We start from the raw sequence: 19,941 nt of genomic DNA, 5'->3' as shown, positions 1-19,941 counted from the left end.
CATGAGTGCGTAAGTAGGAATAACTGTTAGAGGCTGCTGATGTTCAGGACAAGACAGCTTTCCCCCATGGATATCTTGTTTGGGTACTGCCTGGGGGGGAACTAGTGAGCACTCAGCAGTTTTGAACATCAGGTTACATATTCAGGAGCCTCGTTTCAAATGCCTTCTAAAAAATAGCAAAAATGCCATTTGATAGAAAAACGGTGTGATGTGAACAGCTGAATCTGTTCTCTCCCACTGACTCACCCAGGGACATGGAGCAAGTCACCTTATTTCTCCATGACTCAAGTACTCCTTTGTGAAATAAGGCCAACAGAAAAGCGGGTACAGCATTTTCTGCAGCGGCCTGGTTTGTACCTGCTGATGTGTGTGTCTGGCTGGGCTGGAGTGCACAAGAGTTTTCAGTTCAGAAGAAAGGCCTGTAGAGACACATCTGTGTTAATTAACCAGTGCTTTATAATTTTCTGATATCTGGAAGGGCAGAGCAGCATCTTTATTGTTGGGATGATGACCACTGTTTTCCTTATTAAGAGGAAATTAAAAATTAGAAGCGGTTATAATTATCATTTTGGACACCATTCCAGTGGCATTATTCTCAACAGGGTGTCAGGATTATAATGTAGTAGCGAAGTGAATGCCACCCTACAATTCCTTTATTCACTGCAGCACAAACATGAGCCAGTAAGATCCCCGTTATCTCCCTCCCTGACATCCAGCCGCGCATTTCCCAGTAAGGCCAGCTCCCTCCCTCCGAGGGCCATTATAACATTAACAAAGGCAGCCAAGTGGTATTGTTAACATCCAAATGATGGAAGGGGACATGGAAAAACTCCCCACTTCTCCAGAGATGAAAACACTCAGCTTGCACCATTCCAGAGGAAGAGAAGAATTTCCCAGATAAAGATTTATCACCGTCCCCATCTCCTGCTCTAAGGCCAAGTGCTGTTGCTTGTTCCAAGCTCTCCAGTTTTGCATGCTGCTCCACGAAGGAGGATAGAACCTGCCTTTGAAATCCGCTAGCCTCCTCCTGCATTAAAAAACAAATGAATGTTTTTTTTGGGGAAAGGCGTTTCCTGGGATTCATAAAAAGCCATCGTTGACGTGACAGGCCTTGCTATTGACTTGGAGCCAAATCTTGAGGTCCTTGCCTGAAGGATCAGGAGGGTTTGAACCCAGAACTGTTATTAGCCTTGACATCATCAGCTCCTGACATGGGATAGTTTTCCAGTGAACTTGCTTGAGATTGTTTAGAAATGTCAAGTGGCCAAGCCACAAGGACACAAGAACGAGGTGTCAAATTCGCCCAATTGAACAGGAGAATTTCAGTCCTCCCCTTTGCTCTCGTTGGAGATGGCAGCGCTGCTGACAACGTACGTCAGGGTTACACTGTGTTATCAGAACGCCTCTCAGCGCAGGCATCCCTTGTCAGCACAGTCCACGTGTGAGATCCCTGCTAGGCAGGAGCAACGGGATTTTTCAGCACTAATTGCATCTTGGTGGATGGAGTTTATACCAAGCCTGTTTAAGCAGAGGATGGACGCTGTGTCAGCTGGACAGGGGCCTACAAGTTCTGGTTGTGGTGTGGCAGCATTTTGCCAAAGGACACCCGGTGTCATGTCACAGTAACCAACAGCTTTGAAGTCAGGAAAGGAGAAGGGCAGAGGAGGCTAAAGAAGCCAGATAGCTGCAAGCAATCTGGCCTACAGGTGCAGCAATCCCCACATGTTTTCTCCTACTTCACAGAGGCAAGAGTTCAGTGTTTGAACCCCAGCTGAGGGAAGAAAGTATGTTAAAACCTCTGGCTGAACTCTTTCTCCACAATGGGACCAGGTACTGCTCTAACACTTGCAGAGTACTTCAGCTCACCAGGGTTTAAATAAACCTTCTCAACATCCTTTTCCTTTCTCCACTGTCTTCACTGTTTTCAGTGCTGCCAGCTTCCCCTGGGTACACCCACAACCTGAATTAGACAGGCTGAATTAGACCCCTGTGCTCATGGACTCAAACCACCATTCTGGCTGTTGACACTAGTCAAGGCCTAACAAATCTACCATCCACACCTCCCAAAACCTAACACCACAGAGGTGCCATTAGTCGGTGACAATCACATTGTTTCATGCAGTTAAAACCAGTTCCACTAACAAAAATGACAAGGGATCAGAACACTTTCCATATTGATCATATATCCACCTATCCATCTCTCCATCTCTCCGCATTTTCTGCAATCCTCGAGGGCACCACTTGTTACTGTGCTACAGGACCTCATCCAAAACGCTTTAAGACCCCTAAACTAATCATGGAGGATTCACCCCCCTTTCCATCAGGGAAAACAAAAGTTTGAAATTCCAGGGGAGGGCTGAAATCTACCCAGCCGATTGGCTGGAAGACGCCTTCTCACCCACACATCCCGCTCAGTAACATTTCCAAATATTTTTGAGCAAGCAGAAAACAATTGTGTTGGAGGGGCAGAGAGGGCCTGCTAATACCCTATCGGTTTCACATTCTTAGGAGAGTTCCCAGCCCACCGATGTGCTGTCCTATATCAGGCAATCAGCCTTCAGCTGGAAACTTTACCCTGGCTCTACCTATTGTCCAACGTTTTCCTTCCTGCCAGATGATTGGAATCGCACCAGTTGTTAATTTTACACCTGCTGTTTGTTAATATCCCTGGGTGACCTTTCTGAGGACAGCTAGCAGAGGGGATTTCTCGGTGGAGAGATGCACATACGTGCATGTGGGAGCAGACAGAAAGGGAACAGGAAGGGGCCTCCCGATGAATGATGAGGGATTAAAATAGTTCTTGCTGGGGCCAACGTGGGATATTGGACAGCAGGAATGGTGAAGCGGATGTTTAAAACAGATTGAAGTGTTGATCTAAGCACAGAGGGCAAAATAGTGTTATCAGATCCCTTCCTCTTTGCAGCTCCCTCCTTGTGCCCAGTCTGCTGAGCAATGCCACCCTTAGAACTTCTTACAAAAGAGGAATGTCTCCCTGAGATGCTGAAGCCAAGGTCTGGACAGCCAGAAAAGTTTTTAATCTGGGACTCAGAAGGGCATATCTGCCCTACGGCCCTATTCATCTCTCCCTTACCTTGGTGTAACTGATCTTACTGCTATCTCTGGAAGTTATTAATCACCCAGAAGAGAGACGTGTCAGTGCAGCATGAACAGGAAAAACCATTGGCTTCACAGTCCTGAATTCTAGCTGGTCTGAGGAAGTCACAGGTGCTCAGATATCACTGGAACCAGCTTTGGTACTCAGATTAGGTTAAACAGATCTAGCCCACATTAGAACTACACTCTGGTTATTAAAAATGATTTATGGGGCCAGAGATGGATCAGTGGAGAAATTGGCCATGGGCCATAGCCATGTCATCTCGAGGTCTCCTACAGCAGGCAGGCTCAGGCCTAGCAGGTACTTGGCTGTAAGACGTGGAGTTAATATATGTGCAGGTGCAGGAGACGGCACATTTCTCTCCGAGGAAATACTGAGTATTGCATAAATGTCTCAACAGAGTGGTGGATATCTGCTGAGTGGTAGCAGATGCTCAGGGACAGGCAAGCCTGACCCTTGCGGAGGAGAAATCACTGATGTAAGTATCAACACGATTCTGTGTGAGTGCTGCTCAGTCTCAGGCCTCCATCCATCCTTCCTGGTATAGCAGCAATCAAGCAGCAAATCAAACAGCAAATCTTTCTCTTCACACAGTTCCTCTGCCCTCTAACCAGGTCAAGCACAACTCAGACGGAAAAAGCCTTCTCAGAGCTGAAGACCAGGTCCAAAGCAAGCTGGAAAAGCCAGTGGCAGCAGCCCACGACTCCTGTAACATGTCACAGCAACAGGATGAGGGCACCCTGTGCTCTTCTACAGGCCATCTTGCAAGTGAAGTTCTAACCACATCTAAGCCAACTATCAGCCCCACCGCATCTTGTGCAAAATAGGAGATTTGGGAGTTGGCCACTTCCCAAACTGAAGAACAACATTCCAACAATCTAAATTCCTGCTGTTTTTTTTGACCCCAGAGGACATCGCTCACATCTTCTCCTCACCAAGTGTGGAAGACAGAGCTGTTTCCTCAGAAAGCCTCTGTACCCGTACCAGGTGAATGATCTTGACCAGCCTGTGATACAGCTCTCAGAAGAAAGGATGTTTCTGACCTAATTGTTTTGCTATGGAACTCTTGTGACTCCTGTTCCTGTGACTTTCAGGCCAGCAAGCCATGACTTTCTAACTGCTCTTGGCCAGAAACTCACTCAAATGCACAGGCAGCTGCAAGCAGTACAATGCACCACAGGCAGCATTGGAAGTGGTCTCTGTGTCAAGTTTCTCCAAACTGGATTTGGAAAACAGGGAAACAATAGTTGTTATCTGAAAAAAAAAAAAAGCCTTCAGCTCAGTGAAACCCATCTTTGAAGATCAGAGATGGCAGATGAGCTTCACTACACAGCCTTACAGATACACAAGCAGCCATCTGCATCTCTGGATCCAGTTCTGTCCTTGGCCAACTCAGTTTAGAAAAGATTTTGTTTTTCTTGGGATGTTTTTGTTTACAGCTGCTTGACCGAGGCAGAGAGTTCACCAGCAGCTGAATGCAGCCCAGGCTCTCCCAAGTGTAAGTTCTCCAGTGAAACATCTGGCTACAAGGCAAGGTCAAATGGGCCTGAAATGGAAGAGGGCCACAGTCTCTCCACAGAGATGCAGCCAGCTGGGAAAAGAACAGGCTTTTCTGGGTATGTTTGAGCATTAGGCTGGGAAAAGTAAAAGAAAAAGAGGGAAAGATACTGCAGAAGAGCCAGGGATCAAGAGGTTGGTTCTTTTATTGGTTAAAAATCAAGACCACCCGAATTGCTACATGAATTGCTGTCTTATTTAGCAGTAATTTAGTCATTCCCGAACTGGCAGAAGGACTCCTCAAGTCCCTCATTTTTACATATTTACCAGTGTACATACACGAGTTTCTTTCTTTCCCAGTGTCCTGGAATTACCTCAGGTAACCATGAGAGATCAATAACAGAAAGAGCAGCTTCTCAAGCAGAAGACCCTCTTCTCACTCTGCTCTTTCTATTATTTACCTCTCATGATTGCACTAGAGCTGGAAGGACAAAGAAAGACCTGACCTGCAACCTACCGCAAATCCTGATCCCTTTTTCTTTTGATCCTAAGTTCCTTAGACAAGGACCACCCGGTTGCTCTGTGTTTGTACAGCACCTAGCACTGCTGGTGCCCAAGTCAGTGTCTGGTTGCAATAAGGACACAAATAACAACATTGTTCTTGGATGGCGCAAGAGCTCCCGAGAACCAAAGAAACCATTCAGGAAGCATAAAGAGTGAATCCTTCCCTGCAGCCCCAGGGAATGTTAACAGCAATCTAACATTGAGGATTTCCTTGTTTTTAAAGAGTCTCGTTCCTCTGAAGGAGAATCAGGATAACTCCCATGTGAACCTAATGACCAACCAAGCACACACAACACCTACAGAGAGAGAGCTTATCATGGAGACACAGCAGGAACTGTTTGGTGTGATTGATTCATGGATTACCAAAAAACAGTGGAAAAGACTAAATTCACATTATAATGCTTCTACTGCACAAGCTGACCAATCATAATAACTATAATCCCTAGTACCCGATTTTCAGAGAGAAATAGGTGAAGAATAATTGTCTGTTTCTGAGCTCTGCCTCCTTTAGGTACCTTCACTAAATCTCTCAGCCTTTTTGTGCTTGAGCATCCTTCTCTACAAGGATAAGGACAATAACAGACACTCACCTACTTCATCGGGTAATGAATGATTCAGATAGCTCTCATCGACCTCTTCAAGTCCTATACACAACATCCGATGTGTCATGCAGCCGTTCGCATCAGCCAGAAAGCTATCGTCTCTTAATGGGACTGAGTTTCAAGGGTGATGGACAGGGAAAAGCCTGTGGAAGGACCTGGCCTCTGAAACTTCTTCCTCTGCCAGCTCTGTCCAAGCTGGGACTGGTTTGCAGCAGGATCCACTTTCCTGTGGGGGGAAGCAGGGGGGGGAGGAAGGGGAGACAGCTAGCGCTGAGCGTGTGACTGCTATTGCATCCGGACGTCAGGGGCAGAAGCATCTTTTGAGGCACAGCACATCAGCTGCTGCCTTCCTGCACCAGAAATAAAGGGCTCCAAATCCAAACCTGGAAGCCAACCAAAATACCGAATGATCGTTGTGCTTCTCATGTGCATAATCTGATGCCTAATTTGCACCACTTGTGTATCTTAATCCCAGCTTTCCAGAGCTGTCCCATCCCTGATCCCACCAGCAGATGGATTACATCTGCCCGAATGAAAGCCACGGTTTCACCCTACTCAGATGTTTCCCACCAAACTGTTGGACTGCAGCTGTTGGATATAGTTGGATGCAGGCCCCTGCCTCATACAGTCTTTGGTCTGAAGGCATGGATTTTCTTCCACAAGCTTGTTACCATTTCAGTCACCCTTCAGGCTGCCTGGACATGAGCAAGCCCTGATCTGGAGTCACTGTGCTCCAGTGAACACAATCAGCACTTCTGAGTGCACACAAGTGCTAACGTTTGCCTGGCCTGGAGCACAAATACTGTGCAAAAACTCACAGACTAGCCAGTTATTAAGTCTATAGGGTACATCTGGATTGGAACTTTATTCAGACAAGTTTGGGAGCCCAAGTGTAAGCCATTTCTCATTAAGCACCCACCTCCAAAAGCTTGCTCGTAACCCTACTAAAATCCAACTTTCTACTCCCCTCATCCTATAGGTAGAATCCAATGAAAAGAGACGTTTGCTCTGCCCATCTGGTATCGGCAACAGTACTGGTGGAGTAAAATGAAACCCGGCTCCCATGCTTTTCCCAAAAAGTCTGAGGGATAACCCAGGAAACATATTCCATCCCCTAAATAACAAGAGCAGAGAGAATCCCACCCTCTGCTGCCATTCCTGTGGCTCTCATCCAGGAAGCACCATCCCTGAGCCGAGACCAGGGGTACCTGTGGGTACCTGTGAGTACCCCTCCATCACCTTCTCGTACCGATGGTTTAAGGGTCATGACAAAACCTCCAAAAACTATGACGAGGCCGCTGTCCAAGCAAATTGAATGCAAGCTGAGCTGCACTTCCATGGGCTAGGATCACGCTTCTGGATCGCAGTGTAGCCAGCCCTGGGCTTGCACTAGGCAAAATTCTCAGCTAGGGAAACAGTCCCCATGAGCTTGTTCCCTCTCTGGTTATTCACAGCAGGGATAAGCAAGGCCTCATCTATAATCACCTAAAAACCTCACATGATTCATGCTCTCACAGTACAACAGCTGAGCACGCTGCAGGATACACAGCAATATACATTGGTGATGCACCATTACCCACTTTCCCATCGCAAGCCCTGTTGAAATGCTGCCATCAAATTATTTCAACTGATCAAAGTAGGAAAAAAATAGAATATTAAAGCCCCAGATAACAAATTAATAAGAATAAAAGCATGTAGGTGAGAATTAAGAAGGCATTAACATTCTGATGGCATCTGCTGCCTAAATTAAACTACAGGAAAAAAAAAAAAACACGAGTTCAGCTGACGCTCAGGATCAGGACAAATAGTTCTCAAATGGAAATTACAGTTTTGAAAATTATGCACCAAAAAAGGATCCAATTTAGGACATTTCTGATTTGTGAAGTTCTTTCTCCAGGTGGGGATCTCAGGCTTGACTGGAGGGCTGGCAACACGATTGGCAAGATGCTGAAGTCGCTCAGTTCCTGCATCCTGCAGCAGGACCAAACTGGCCCGTAGCCCAGCTGGGCCAGTCTCTGGTCACATCTCCAGTCCCCATGGGGCTCTGTCCCCTTTTGGAATAGGACCACAGGGTTTCAGTGTGTAAAGTGTGTTTCATTCATGCAGACACCAACATGGAAAAGGAGGAGGAATTAGGCCTCGATTTTCAAAGGAGCTCAGTGTTAAATTATGTGGATAAGTGCATCTGTAATTTACATGAGCAGTTACTGTGACAACTAATAGTGAATGTCATAAGTAGCCAGTTGAGCATGTAATGACCTGAGTTATATGCACCATCATGCCTCCTTGGCACACCAAATTAGGTGTCCATACATATTTTGCATGCCCCAAAGGACTCCTAGCTCAGCAAAGAGCCCTAATTTCACAGCACAAGCCTGGTCTCGGCAGCCCAGCACAGCACAGACAGTTTATGCGATGCAAAGAGCTGGCACAAGCTCCATGGCCCAGGTTGGAATGGATCCTCAGACAGCTAATTAATTTTTACTGCTCCTTTGTGAACTGTAAATTACCCTTCCTTTCCTAGATTTCTGTCCCGTTTTTTCCCTGCCTTTCTCTAGCGAAGCAGTAAAAAAGGAAAAGTGCCAATAATGGGCTCTCGTCGTGATAAAAGCAGCCACCGCTCACTCGCACTTTGAACAGAGCTCTGCTTCTGACCAGAATACAAAGGCAAGTGGGTTTCAAGAAGCTGTCCGGAGATAATGACTTTTCCTGGAGACGGGAGGATACAAGGGGTATTTAAAAAAAAAAAAAAAGAGAGGGGGGGTCAATGTTTGTTTTTGCAGGACAAACACAACCAAGTTCCTCTCTCGTACGGGGTTAGAAACAAGATAAATAATCTTCACTTAGAGACCGAATTCATCAGTATTGCCTGCGCAAGAGCGAAGGGAAACTGCTTACCACGCTGAACATTAACAGCCTCCCCTTCCCACTTGGAGAGGAAAGAAAAGCCTCTCTCCGAGAAGGAGTGACCTTCAGACCACACACACACCGCAACCTTTAGAGAGCAGCCCCTGAGCAAGTGGTGCTGGAGCAAGGGTGGGCAGCTTCTTTTCACTGCGGCTGTGACCCTGCTCAGCAGCTCAAGCTGCTGACTTTCTCCTTGAATCCAGGTAGCAGCACCCTGCCAGGGGAAGACCGACTAGGATAGGCAAGATGTGGTTCCAGTGTATTTTCTTTGCTGATGCCACCATCCTCCAAATGTGTTTCCCATCAGAGGCAGACGCAGCTGCAGGGAAGAGACCGTAACACACCTGAGATGAACTTTGCACAGGCTCTGCTGAAATTCAGGACTGCTTCAGCATGGTGAGAATCACCACTTCAACCTTGTGTCAGGACACCAGTATCTGCGTTAAATCTGTGATAACAAGATGTTACTGGAATTTTCATGTGGTTGCATTTACCAAAAGCCCCTTGAAAGGCCACAGCCGCAAGAACATACGGAAGATCTCCGGGTCCATGCTGTTGGGATGCTGCAGGAATGAGAACACAGCATTTCTGGGGTGCCTTTACGGGGCCTTCAGCATATTAGATACTTGTATTGCAAAACACCGCATTCCTCAGCTCTGACGGAGCCTCTTTTATCTCAGCTGCAGATTCCTGAGTCGAAATCGCTGCCAGATGACTGTACACAGCGAGTTAATGGCCACAGAACCTGAGCGCCTCTTGCCTCAAGTCATTTATCCACAGCATCAGTGACGTTATCATGTTCAGCCCATATTTACTACAGCTACAAACTGATTCAGAGAAACCTGGAGTACAGGATTAATCATTTCTCTTGGGATGTTGAAAATGGATACCAGAACGGACTTCCAAATTAGGCATCTAAAAGTCCTGCATCTCCCAGGAGAGCCCCATTACATCTCCCCACTCGTTCTAATGGAATCTATACTATGTAAGCACGGCTTTGCCTCCCACCAGCCCTCTCTGCATAATTAGCCCCGGCTCAGGCTGCTGCTTTCCTTAATGGCTGGAGAACCACTTTCTTCAAGCTACTGAGATGTACAGAGGAAATGTTTATTGCAAAGTGCAAGCCAACCACAGCCAGTGGGTCTGGGCCATGGTGGAGGGATACAGAAATGGCTTCTTCTTTTTTTTTTTTTATTTTTTTTATTTTTTTTTTTGCCTCAGAAATAGAACTCACTAAAAATAGCAGTTCCTCAGGAACAAGACTGCCTGAAAATAGCTGTTTCTCAGGAGCAGGGCTGGCTGCTTCTGAAAGAAGTAGCTATTAATGTATAATTGTCCCTGAGGCTGGTTTCTGAGAAAATGCTGTACATACAGAGGGCTGTAATGAGATACGTTCACAGGCGGGAAACATAGGTACCCCTCTCTTGTCAGAGGTCCTGTAAACTCCAACAGCTCACATAAGTTCATTTGACTCACAAATCTTAGTCACAGATCCATCACAGCACTGGGAGGTATTTTCCTCCGTACTGGTTACAGCAGTGCTCTGGGCTGCTGTTACTATTTAGACCAGTAAACGACAAAGCCTCCATCGGCTCTAATCAAAACTACAGTGGTTCTTCTCCCAGGACTTAGAAAGCTTTACAAGGTGGAGCCAGCGCTGTCTTTCCATACCAGGTCCAAGAACTTTGTTGAACTGCAGATTGTGCAACCTACTTCCAATTTCCTGCTCTCCTCGGCACTTAGTTTTCCCAAGCAGATGCTACAGGGCAATAAATCTTTTGAAGAATGGTCTTACATTTATGCCACTATGGTTTTGCTTTATAATGAGAAAAGAGAACTTGCTTGTGAGATTCGTTGATTGGTTGGTTATTCCTTAAAATGTCTCACTCACCCTCTCATCTCACCAGGGGTTCAACAGTTCATTTCTTGTGTCTTCTTTTCCCTTCCTGGCACAACCAGCCGATGCCTGCATAGAGGCCATTCTCCTTCTCTTCTTTCCTTAACGAAAACTCTAGATGACCGAAAGAAGCAGAGATTATAAAAGATCCGGAACAGGTGAATTTTGCAAAGTAGCAGCTTTAAGGAAACAGCAGTGCAGATGAAGTACAAGGGACTCTGACTGATTGCTCTCCTCGTTTCAGTCCTACACCAGTGCCAGAAATCATAGCATCCTGTGTTTAGAGCATGCTTGGATCCCAAAGGCTGGGTAGGACTGGGCTGTATCGTCACTGGATGGAAATCTGTAGAATGCCTCTTCCAGGCTGTGTTTTAAGTGTTTCTTCAATTAATATCTCTCCTCCCTTCACTGGTGATCTAACACTTTAACATTCTGGTAACAGCAGAAGCAGCCTTCAGAAAGAAGCGTGAGGCTGAAGATCCAGCCACCAAGTAGCCCACGCAGTTCTTCTAGCTCAAGAAATTACTCGCTTTGTCCTGACCAAATTCCAGCAAAGTAAATGGCACTCTGCTCGCAATTACAGCAGGCTGCAATTTTCATTATGGAAACTACCTTTAGTTCTGTGGGTAGGTTTACATTGCAGTGTGCAACAAAGACGGGCATTCCCAGACTTAATTTTAACCTAGTTTGCTTAGGAGGGTGTACCAGAGAAGCTGCAGCCACACTGATTTCACATACCCACAGTTGTGGGAAACTTGTAAAACACAAAAAACGTGGCGCCAGAAATCTGCTGCCTGACACGGCCAGGCAGAACTAGAGTAGGTACACATACCCCTGCCACACAGCTGTGACATCTCACCACTCTGTGAACTGCTCTTTCCCTTCCCTGTTGCTAAGTGGTATTGTTATATAATCTAAACTGCATACACAAAAGGAAAAATCTATAATATATATAAATATATATACACATATTGGCCGTGCCTTTTAATTTGTTAAAATTTTGGAAAATGCCTTGGGACCCTCAAATCAAATAGCCCATGAAAGACAGGCTGCTTGGCATCATTTCTGCTTGATAGCAGCAGGGTGAGGACATTTTGCAGCTCAGATCGGTTTGATTAAACAAGCATTTTGTTGCAGCCGTCATAGAGCACTCATTAAAAAATACTCTACATTTGTATAGCATTTATCATCCAAGAATCTCATCATGTTTTACACAATGTAATTAATTAAACTTTACAGCTCCCCTTGGAGAGGGATAAGGAAAAGGGGAGTTGCTTTAATCCATCACTGTAACGCAGCAGACACTGGGTTAGAGGGAAGCAGCTGTTCGACAGCATGCAGCAGCTCTAGGACAAGAAGAGAAGACTCCAGGCAAAGTCACCCAGGGAATGCACTACACACCTTGTGTTTGCCTGAATTGTGTTCTTCCACTGCAGCTTAAATCCCAGCTCTTGCAGAAAAGAGTGATCCCCCCAGACCTCAGGTTTATATCTGAGACACCTGCAGTACAGCACGCCTTGTCTCTGCAAGAAGTATGCCACCTATTGAATCCCCAGCACTGCTAAAAAACAGGGGCACCACAACCCTGGCCAGGACCGAGGGAGGCAGAAGACATATAGCCACGCAGCCACAAACTGCATCTCGCAGTGCTGGAATGCTGTGCAAGCTGGTGCTTAAAGGGGAGGCAGGGTAAAGTCCCCTTAATCCCTCGCTTACTTCCCTCTCCCCTCCCCACCAGTAAATCCACACCTGTTAAAGGTCACCCTGAAATGAAATATATTCAAGCGCTGCCTGCTCCAGCTTGGCTCCCCGTCAGAGCCGCTCGCAGTCCCCCCCAGGTCGCGGAGCAGGAGGGGGACGGGGGTGCCTGCGTGACCTGCTTGAATGTCAGAGTCACAGGGCTGAAATCCCACCCGACTCTTAGCTGATCTTTGGAGAGGAATCTCTTCCTCACCCTGGCTTTAAGCTCCTTTCTCACCGAGCGTATAGGATAACACGACCACTGGGCGAGCCCGATTAGACAGATCGGTTGCGCCGCTTCCACTACCTTGCAAAAAGCTGGAATCTGATCCGGTGCAAGTCGGGAAGGGGGTGCAAGGCATCACCCGTTTGGGAGTGAAGTATGACAACAGAAACACAGAGATACGTGTGGGGAGAGAATGGTGCAAAGAAACACGTGTATCCACTCTGCACCCCAGAGCAGCACTGAGAAAAGCGGGAGCAGGTAGGCAAGTAGGTATCTCACCACCTCACCAACTAACAAACACAGCTGTGAATCCTGTAATGATGACTGCACCCTTTTTATTGGAGATTTATTGTAGGAAGAATAACTCTCCAGATGTCCAAGCACCTGACTGAAAGGCCTGGGCTTTTAATACAGAGTGCAGTGACAGACAATTTGCTGGTGCGGGCTGAGCTGGGGCTCTCCCATTGCAACCTTACAAACCTCTTGAATTCTTACTGTCGTCTCAGAAGATGCTTAGCTCCCTCACTGAGCTTCTTCCAAGATGCAAGCCAGCAGAAGGAGAATAGCCATTGACTGCTTCAGCTGGGAAGGCCAGACAGACATTTTCCACGCAAGGCCATGCAAGTGCTGAGTATTTTCATCAGCTGTAATGGTGGGAAAGAAGGAAAGAAAGGAAAAGTACAAGGATTGTTCTGGAGGAAGTGATGGTGGATTCAAAGATGGTAGCAAGGTGATTTTTTAAGCCTCTGTCACGTTATTTAATTGGTCTCCAAATCCTTCCCAGAAAATATGGGGCCTGTTCGTACAAGTCTCCTTCTGGGCCATTCACCTGTAGCCCAAAACGGGCATTTTGGTAAGCTGGGGTTCATCACACATGATGTTCATGAATGCAGCTCTGCTTGCACAGATGGGAAGTGTTCAGCCCTTTGGGATTGATACCACCTTGGTTCTTCCAGTGAGTACATCTCTTTCCTCTTTTTAGCATGAACAAACTGGTTTTCACTGGTCCTTGGTTTTGTTTTCATGTTTGTGTATGGGAAGCAGGCAGCCTCAGATACAGCTGTCGCTGCAGCAGATTTATCTTAGATGAAAATTCCTGCTTTGGCTTTGCAAGTGTTTTAATTAACGTAAATTATTTTACTACACTTTACTACTGATAGCATGTAATTATCTCCCCACAGGTATAAATTTAGCTAACCAGAAGGCTGATCAAAGACCTACAAAATAAGGTACTTTTGCAACTGACACTAGATACAAGCAAAGGCTGGAAAGACAGGACCAAAGGAGGAAGGAGGAATTCCCCCTCCCCAGTTCCAAACACAGGGCTTAAATTTCCCCATTTGTAAAGATAATCATGACATTAACTTACACATCTTCTCAGAGAAGCATGAAGATGCATTGATACTTAAGCGCTGTGAAGGAGACAACTATGTGCATGTTAAACTGTTAATTATTGGTAAGCAATCTCTTTTGCAAAGTGTTTTGAGGTTGACTATGGAAAATGGCTCTGTAATAACACAGAGCAAGCAATCCGCTTACAATCATAGGTTAATTCGCTCAACTGCTTTTGCTGGGTCAATCCCTAGGTATTATTATCTGTGCAAGGGAATTCGTTTTCCTGAGGAAGTCTGGCCATGGAAGAGATTCCAAACTCCACACCCAATTCTCATCCTATTCATCTCAACAGCCTGGTTTCCACTGCAAGCACATTTTTAGATGAATGAGGTTGAGACCTATGCAGAGCAGCTGCACTGCTCTCGCCACATCAAACTGCTCATACAATTCAAAAATAACAGGTTGGATCAGGCTACCTGAGATGCCTGTACTTTTTCTCCAAATTACCAGTTAATAAAACATGCATCTCTCCATTGAGCTTCTGCAGATGCTTGTAGCCCATGATTTCTTTTTCTCTTTGGTGGCTGCAGCCGCTTAACCTGTGAGAGTGGGAAGACACCAGATGGAAATAAATGTTTAGGAGCCAAGAGGCATCCTATGCCAAACCGCATGTTTCAGAACTTTATCTGTCCACTTGTGTAGGTTTGATCCTTTATTAAAAGCACTGGATGCTTTGTCATCAGTTTGAGTGGGCGTAGGATCAGTTAGGTAAATCCTCATCTCTTGACCTTCCTGAAGGCCACTCTGTACTACTTTGTACATCTATGGATAGTGTCTGCATATTCCTATAGCATCACTGACCACCAGTTCCAGGTGAGACCCTGAATTTTCAAAGGGTGGCACACAATGAAAATATGATTCCAGCCTCTAAGATCTTATATTCCAAGGGAGGTTGTGTTATGTTTTTTGTTTCTCTTGTTTGGTAATTTTAATGAAGAGTGTTACTTAACTTTTCAGCCCACAACTGAATCTTTGGAGTGAAAGAGGCAATATTATGTGTTATGTTTGCTATTGGAAAAAGGAAGAGTCTTTCATATTTATTGACGTCCTTTGCAAAATACTTTTTTTTTTTTCATTTTTTGAATGATGTACTCCCTATTATTTCCATGCCATTACTTATAAACTTCACAGCATTTTCTGGAGGGGTCTTCAGCAAGATGAAAACCTCAGGGCAACAGTCCATTAGGCTTTTATTTTTATAGGTTGGGTTAAACCTTCTTGAAACTGGTATATTTAACTGCATTCTTTATTTAGGGTAGCTGAAGGAGACATTAAGTCTGTATTTCCACCCACAATGCAAGATTGCTCAAGTACCTGAAGGCTCTGAGGGGACAGTCTCGGGTAGGATATTAAAAGGAAAGAAGGTTTTGTGTGGATGGACAATATGGTTCAGGTGGAGGAGGAGACAGAAAGAGAGCATGCTGAAACAGTCAGGGAACGGAAACTCCAAACAGCCTGAATAATCACTGATACAAAACCTGGACTGAATACAAGGAACAGAGGGCTATGGGGTCATGATGCTGCCTGGAACAGGTGTGGAGCAAGGAAACTAGCTTTCAACTGTGTGATTTCTTCTCTGTTCAGGAAAGGAGGGCTGTGAGCATTCTTGTAAGTAAACAGAGATACATCAGAAATACCTTTCTTCATCACTTCTCCTCCTCCAATCTGGATCAACCAACAATACCTTGAATTTTGGCCAGCAGCACAGGTCAAAGGGAGGAAACATGCTGCAAGGCCTCCCACATATCTATACCATTTAACTCTTACTGCTTGGTTTGGGACTAAAATGGCCTAAAGAGAATGATGTCTCCCTTTGTTGACCAGAGTGGGCAGTTCAGGCCAAGGTTTAGGACACTGCTGTCCCTAATTGCTTTGGAGTTGTATCCTTTTTATGGCCTTCCTTTCCTACCGTAACAAATCACACTTCCCCAGGCCTTGCTATAAGCAGTTTGAACAACTCTGTGTGCTCTTCCACTCTGCAGGGAACTCCTTAAAACGAAGCACCTGCCATTGGCTTTTTTCCTGTAGGTGAATTAATCTGCCTTGCATGAGTAATCCTATTTACAACAATAGGTTGCCTTGCAAGAATGAGGGAAGCAAGTCTGAAGCATGCTTGTATGCAAGTACTGTAAAAAGGCCACACAGTAGTTCACGAGGGGACACTTCTGCAATAAAACGACAGTTACTGGTAAAGTGCAATAATAAAATAAAGAATAATTTAATAAAGGGATTTTTAACTCATTTAACAGTAACTAAATTCAGAACCCTTTCTTTAAGTGACCAGGCACACTGTATTCTCCTAATCCTACTTTCTGTTAATAAGTAAAAGAAAAATAGCAGGCAGTAATCTACTCCTTCTGATTCTATTTTTATGTCACAGGAGAGCAGTATTCATGCAAATAAATTGATTTCAGTAAGATAAAGGATCAAAATACAAGCTGGACATCTAGACCAGCCTCGGAGTAAGACGCATAATAGAGTACCATCTATGTAGAAACAACAGAGATCCCATGCCACAACTCATTTAATACCAGGTAACACAAACCCTACAGATTAAATGCAAGAATCCTGCAATGGCAGGAGGAAAGCATGTGGAATAGGACTCTGTGACCTAAGGGAAGTAAAAGCTTCAGAGACTGATAGCTCGGTGTTTATGTAGGAGCCCCGCAGGCCCCCTTCAGCGTCCTTAATTTAGTCTTTATAATCTCCGATCCATTCTAACAGTCCCCCGCGGGACAGAGATTTAATATCTAGAAGGTTGACCCGCCAGATACAGTGGTGGGTGGCTGCTCCCCGTTTACTGCTGTATCACTTTGCTTTTCGGATCCAGCACAACGAACGGCAAAACCTGACACTGTTTTATGAACAAAGATGCGATTTAAAGCCTCTAGAGGTCAGGCCAGCTCGCAGCCTCCCTCAGCAGAGGCATTGTGCTGCGTGCCAGTGACACCTGCTGGAGCCCACCCCCGGCCGGCTCCGCAGGTGTGCCTCGGCCCCCCGGGGGTCTGCGAGCACCAGAGCCCCCAGAAGAGGGCAGGTGGGCGGCATGAAGGGGATCCTGGTGCCCCCTGACCTCTGCGGGGAGGCAGGAGGTGGCTTCTCCCGCACGCCCTGCTGCTCGGCTGCCTGCAGCGCTCCATCTCGGTGGGTCTCCTTCCATGGCCTCCCCTTTGGTCTGTGACACCCCTCCAGAGGAAGAAGGACCCTTCGTGGGCGCTGAAATGGGAGCGTGCGACCGTTGTGGCACCTAAACCGTTGTGTTTCCACCTAAAACCTGTGGAAAATAGGGGCTGAAGTTCCTCCTCCACCTGACGAGACCGCAAGAGAGGGCTGCTTACCCCAGTGACCCCTCGCAACCTACACTGCAATGTATTGTCTCAAATAGGATATATTTGTACGTGTGTGTATGTGTATATATTTGTATATCTGTACGCAATGTATTTTAAGTTTACACCCTGGTGTGTGCTATCTATGAATAAGCGTGTACAGCATTAGGGCTGCAGCTCTGGGCCCCACACTGACAGGCCTCAGCCCCGTGCCCGTGGCAAGCGAGGCAGCGCCGCAGCCCGCCTTGGTGGCCACGCTCCGGCCCTCAGGAGGCGACACGGCGACAACGGGCTCGGTCGCGACGCGACACCGCCTGAGGGAGGCGGCGGGGGCCGCGACACACCCAAGATGGCGGCGCCTCTCCCCCGCTTCCCTCCCGACCTTCTTCCCGTGAGCCTCAGCGGCCCCTTCCCGCCTCGCCCCGCCGCAGCGACAAGATGGCGCCGGTGCCGGGTGAGTACCCCGAGCCGCCAAGGTGACCGCGGCCCCCGCCCGGCCCCTCGCCCCCTGACCGCGCTCTGTCTCTGTCTCTGTCTCTGTCCCTGTCCCGCAGTGCCCCTCAAGGACATGAAGCTACTGGACGTGAAGCTGGGCCAGCTGCCCACCTGGCTGGCCATGAGGGACTTCACCCCCGGCGGCATCGGGGGGGCCCTGCGCAGAGGTGAGGGGGGTCCGGGGGGCCGCGCTGGTGGCGATGTGTATAAACGTCATTTATGAGTGTATAAATACCGTTTATGAGTGTATAAACGCCATTTATGTGTGCATAAACGTCGCGGTGACAGGCTGCAAGGGCTGCTTCACCACAATTTGTGTGTTCTTGAAACCTCGCCTCACGTAGTGCCGCGTTTGGCCTTTGGTAAATCTGCTTCTCGCCTGGGCTTTGTGTGCCAGAGGTTTGTTTTCAGTGACCCTTCTTCCATAAAGAGGAAATAAAGTCACCTTATTCTCTGAAGATAAGTAGGGACACAGGGCTCTTATGGATCATTTAGCAAAAATTTTGACCAACGCCTTTGCTATAGATGCAGATATGCCATTTAGGCAGACTTAAAAATATCAAATGCAAGTATCTATGTACTGCATATATAAGTATTAAAGCATCCACGTACTGCATATATGTTAGTATTAAAGCGTGAATTAATTCCTAAGCAGCTTGAGCTTATTAAGTCATAGTAATGTTTTGGGGAAAATGATAAATAGCTTTATGTTAACTTTGCTTAACGAACACACCAGCTGCCTTTTCTCTGACTTGATTCCGAAACCTTTGCATGTTCCATCAGAAACACTTTCCTGAAGCCCTGTGAATCCAGCGTGCTTCTTTCTGACACAGAAAAATATACAGCTCCTCTGGCTGCTATGAAAATCGCTTTTCTCCTACACAGGGTATGAGAGGTATTACAATAAATATATCAATGTGAAGAAAGGGGGCCTTGGTGGTATCAGCATGGTGCTTGCTGGATACGTTGTCATCAGCTACATGTGGAGCTACAGTCACTTGAGTAAGTAAACGCAGTACGGCTGAGTGTGCGCAGTGCAGCCTGGAAGACTGCCTGGGGCAATTAAAACAGTAAACCCGTTAGTGCTTTTAGAAATTAAGTGAAAGGCTATGCTAACCATTGCCACTTCAATCTGAGACTGTCTGTGGGCAGGCAAAACTTGTTTAGCTCTAGAGCACCTGAATAACTTTTAATAGATTATCAAATAGCCAATATTTTCGTGTGATGAAGAAAGTATAAATCTTGTTGTCTGTCTGACCTGATGTTGCTTAGAAACTGCACTTAAATTTCTTGTAGAGTGCTTTCTTTCCTGTAACTTCAGTATTATTTTTCTCATGACTTCAGTAAAATTAACTTGTTTTACATCGATACAGAGCACGACCGTCGCAGGAAGTATCACTGACGCACAAATTTCAGAAAGTGAAGGTGCAGCTCCTGAATAGACTCGGCTACTGGAACAGTTACCCGACAGGAGACATCAGAACTGTTCATAATAAATTCTGTACTATTATGACCAATAATAAAGTGCGTACACTTTACACCCACTGAGCTGAGGCTCTCATAACTCGCTTGTTAATTGTACTGTGTGGGTTTGTCTTCTCAGCTTTACGTCCCTTGAGGACAAGTTCAGAGATGGCTGGAAAAGGGTCTGCTATCCAGGCTGCATGATGAGCTGGGGAAATTACTACAACCGATTGGTATTGATTCATATTTAACTATGTGATAAGAAACAATCCAATACTTTTTTACTTCTAATGACCTAAGTGTTACTGACTGGACAGCTAGCTAAAAGGATATGATATTTTATTTTGAAAGAAGAATATCTGAGCTTTAAGAGACTTCTTGTTGTGGCTGTGTATTTCTGATTCACAGTCCGGCTGTCATTTGGGACTGGAGGTATTAGAACAATTTTTCCACTGCAGAGCGCTTTCTGAAATCAGTTTTAGCTTTGTTACCTCTGTTAACCTGTCAAAACTCCAGCTACTTTCGTTACTAAGAGAAGCTGGAAGGTTATTCTGAATGGGTATAAGCCTCAAAGACCATTAATATAATGAAAGTCCATGAAAAAAAAAGGAAAATCTTTGCTTATTGACTTAAAGGCAGGGGTGAGAGTACGTGTACAAATGCGATTTTAAATTTTTGTGTGTTTGTCCCAGTTGATTAGCTTCCTCGTGCAC

General features: G+C 46.0%; 1 protein-coding gene across 1 annotated transcript; it reads left to right on the top strand.

Annotated features, from left to right (window-relative positions):
* The first annotated feature begins 17,566 nt into the window (after nucleotides 1–17,566).
* On the top strand, nucleotides 17,567–19,309 carry ATP5MF (ATP synthase membrane subunit f). The gene is made up of 4 exons (XM_040575321.1): nucleotides 17,567–17,723; nucleotides 17,824–17,931; nucleotides 18,650–18,766; nucleotides 19,138–19,309. The coding sequence occupies exons 1-4, from the start codon at nucleotides 17,708–17,710 to the stop codon at nucleotides 19,164–19,166; spliced, it is 270 nt and encodes an 89-aa protein (XP_040431255.1). The 5' UTR covers nucleotides 17,567–17,707; the 3' UTR covers nucleotides 19,167–19,309.
* The last annotated feature ends 632 nt before the right edge of the window (nucleotides 19,310–19,941 follow it).

This window comes from Cygnus olor, chromosome 15 (assembly GCF_009769625.2).
Source record: "Cygnus olor isolate bCygOlo1 chromosome 15, bCygOlo1.pri.v2, whole genome shotgun sequence".
NCBI lineage: Eukaryota > Metazoa > Chordata > Aves > Anseriformes > Anatidae > Cygnus > Cygnus olor.
Note: the sequence above shows the minus strand (reverse complement) of the source record. Positions and strands in the feature narration are given on the sequence as shown.

Excerpts from the sequence above, each read along its gene's own strand:
- ATP5MF (XM_040575321.1), top strand. Across the intron at positions 17,932-18,649 it reads CGGGGGGGCCCTGCGCAGAG|GGTATGAGAGGTATTACAAT; the intron begins GTGAGGGGGGTC and ends TCTCCTACACAG. Across the intron at positions 18,767-19,137 it reads GTGGAGCTACAGTCACTTGA|AGCACGACCGTCGCAGGAAG; the intron begins GTAAGTAAACGC and ends ACATCGATACAG.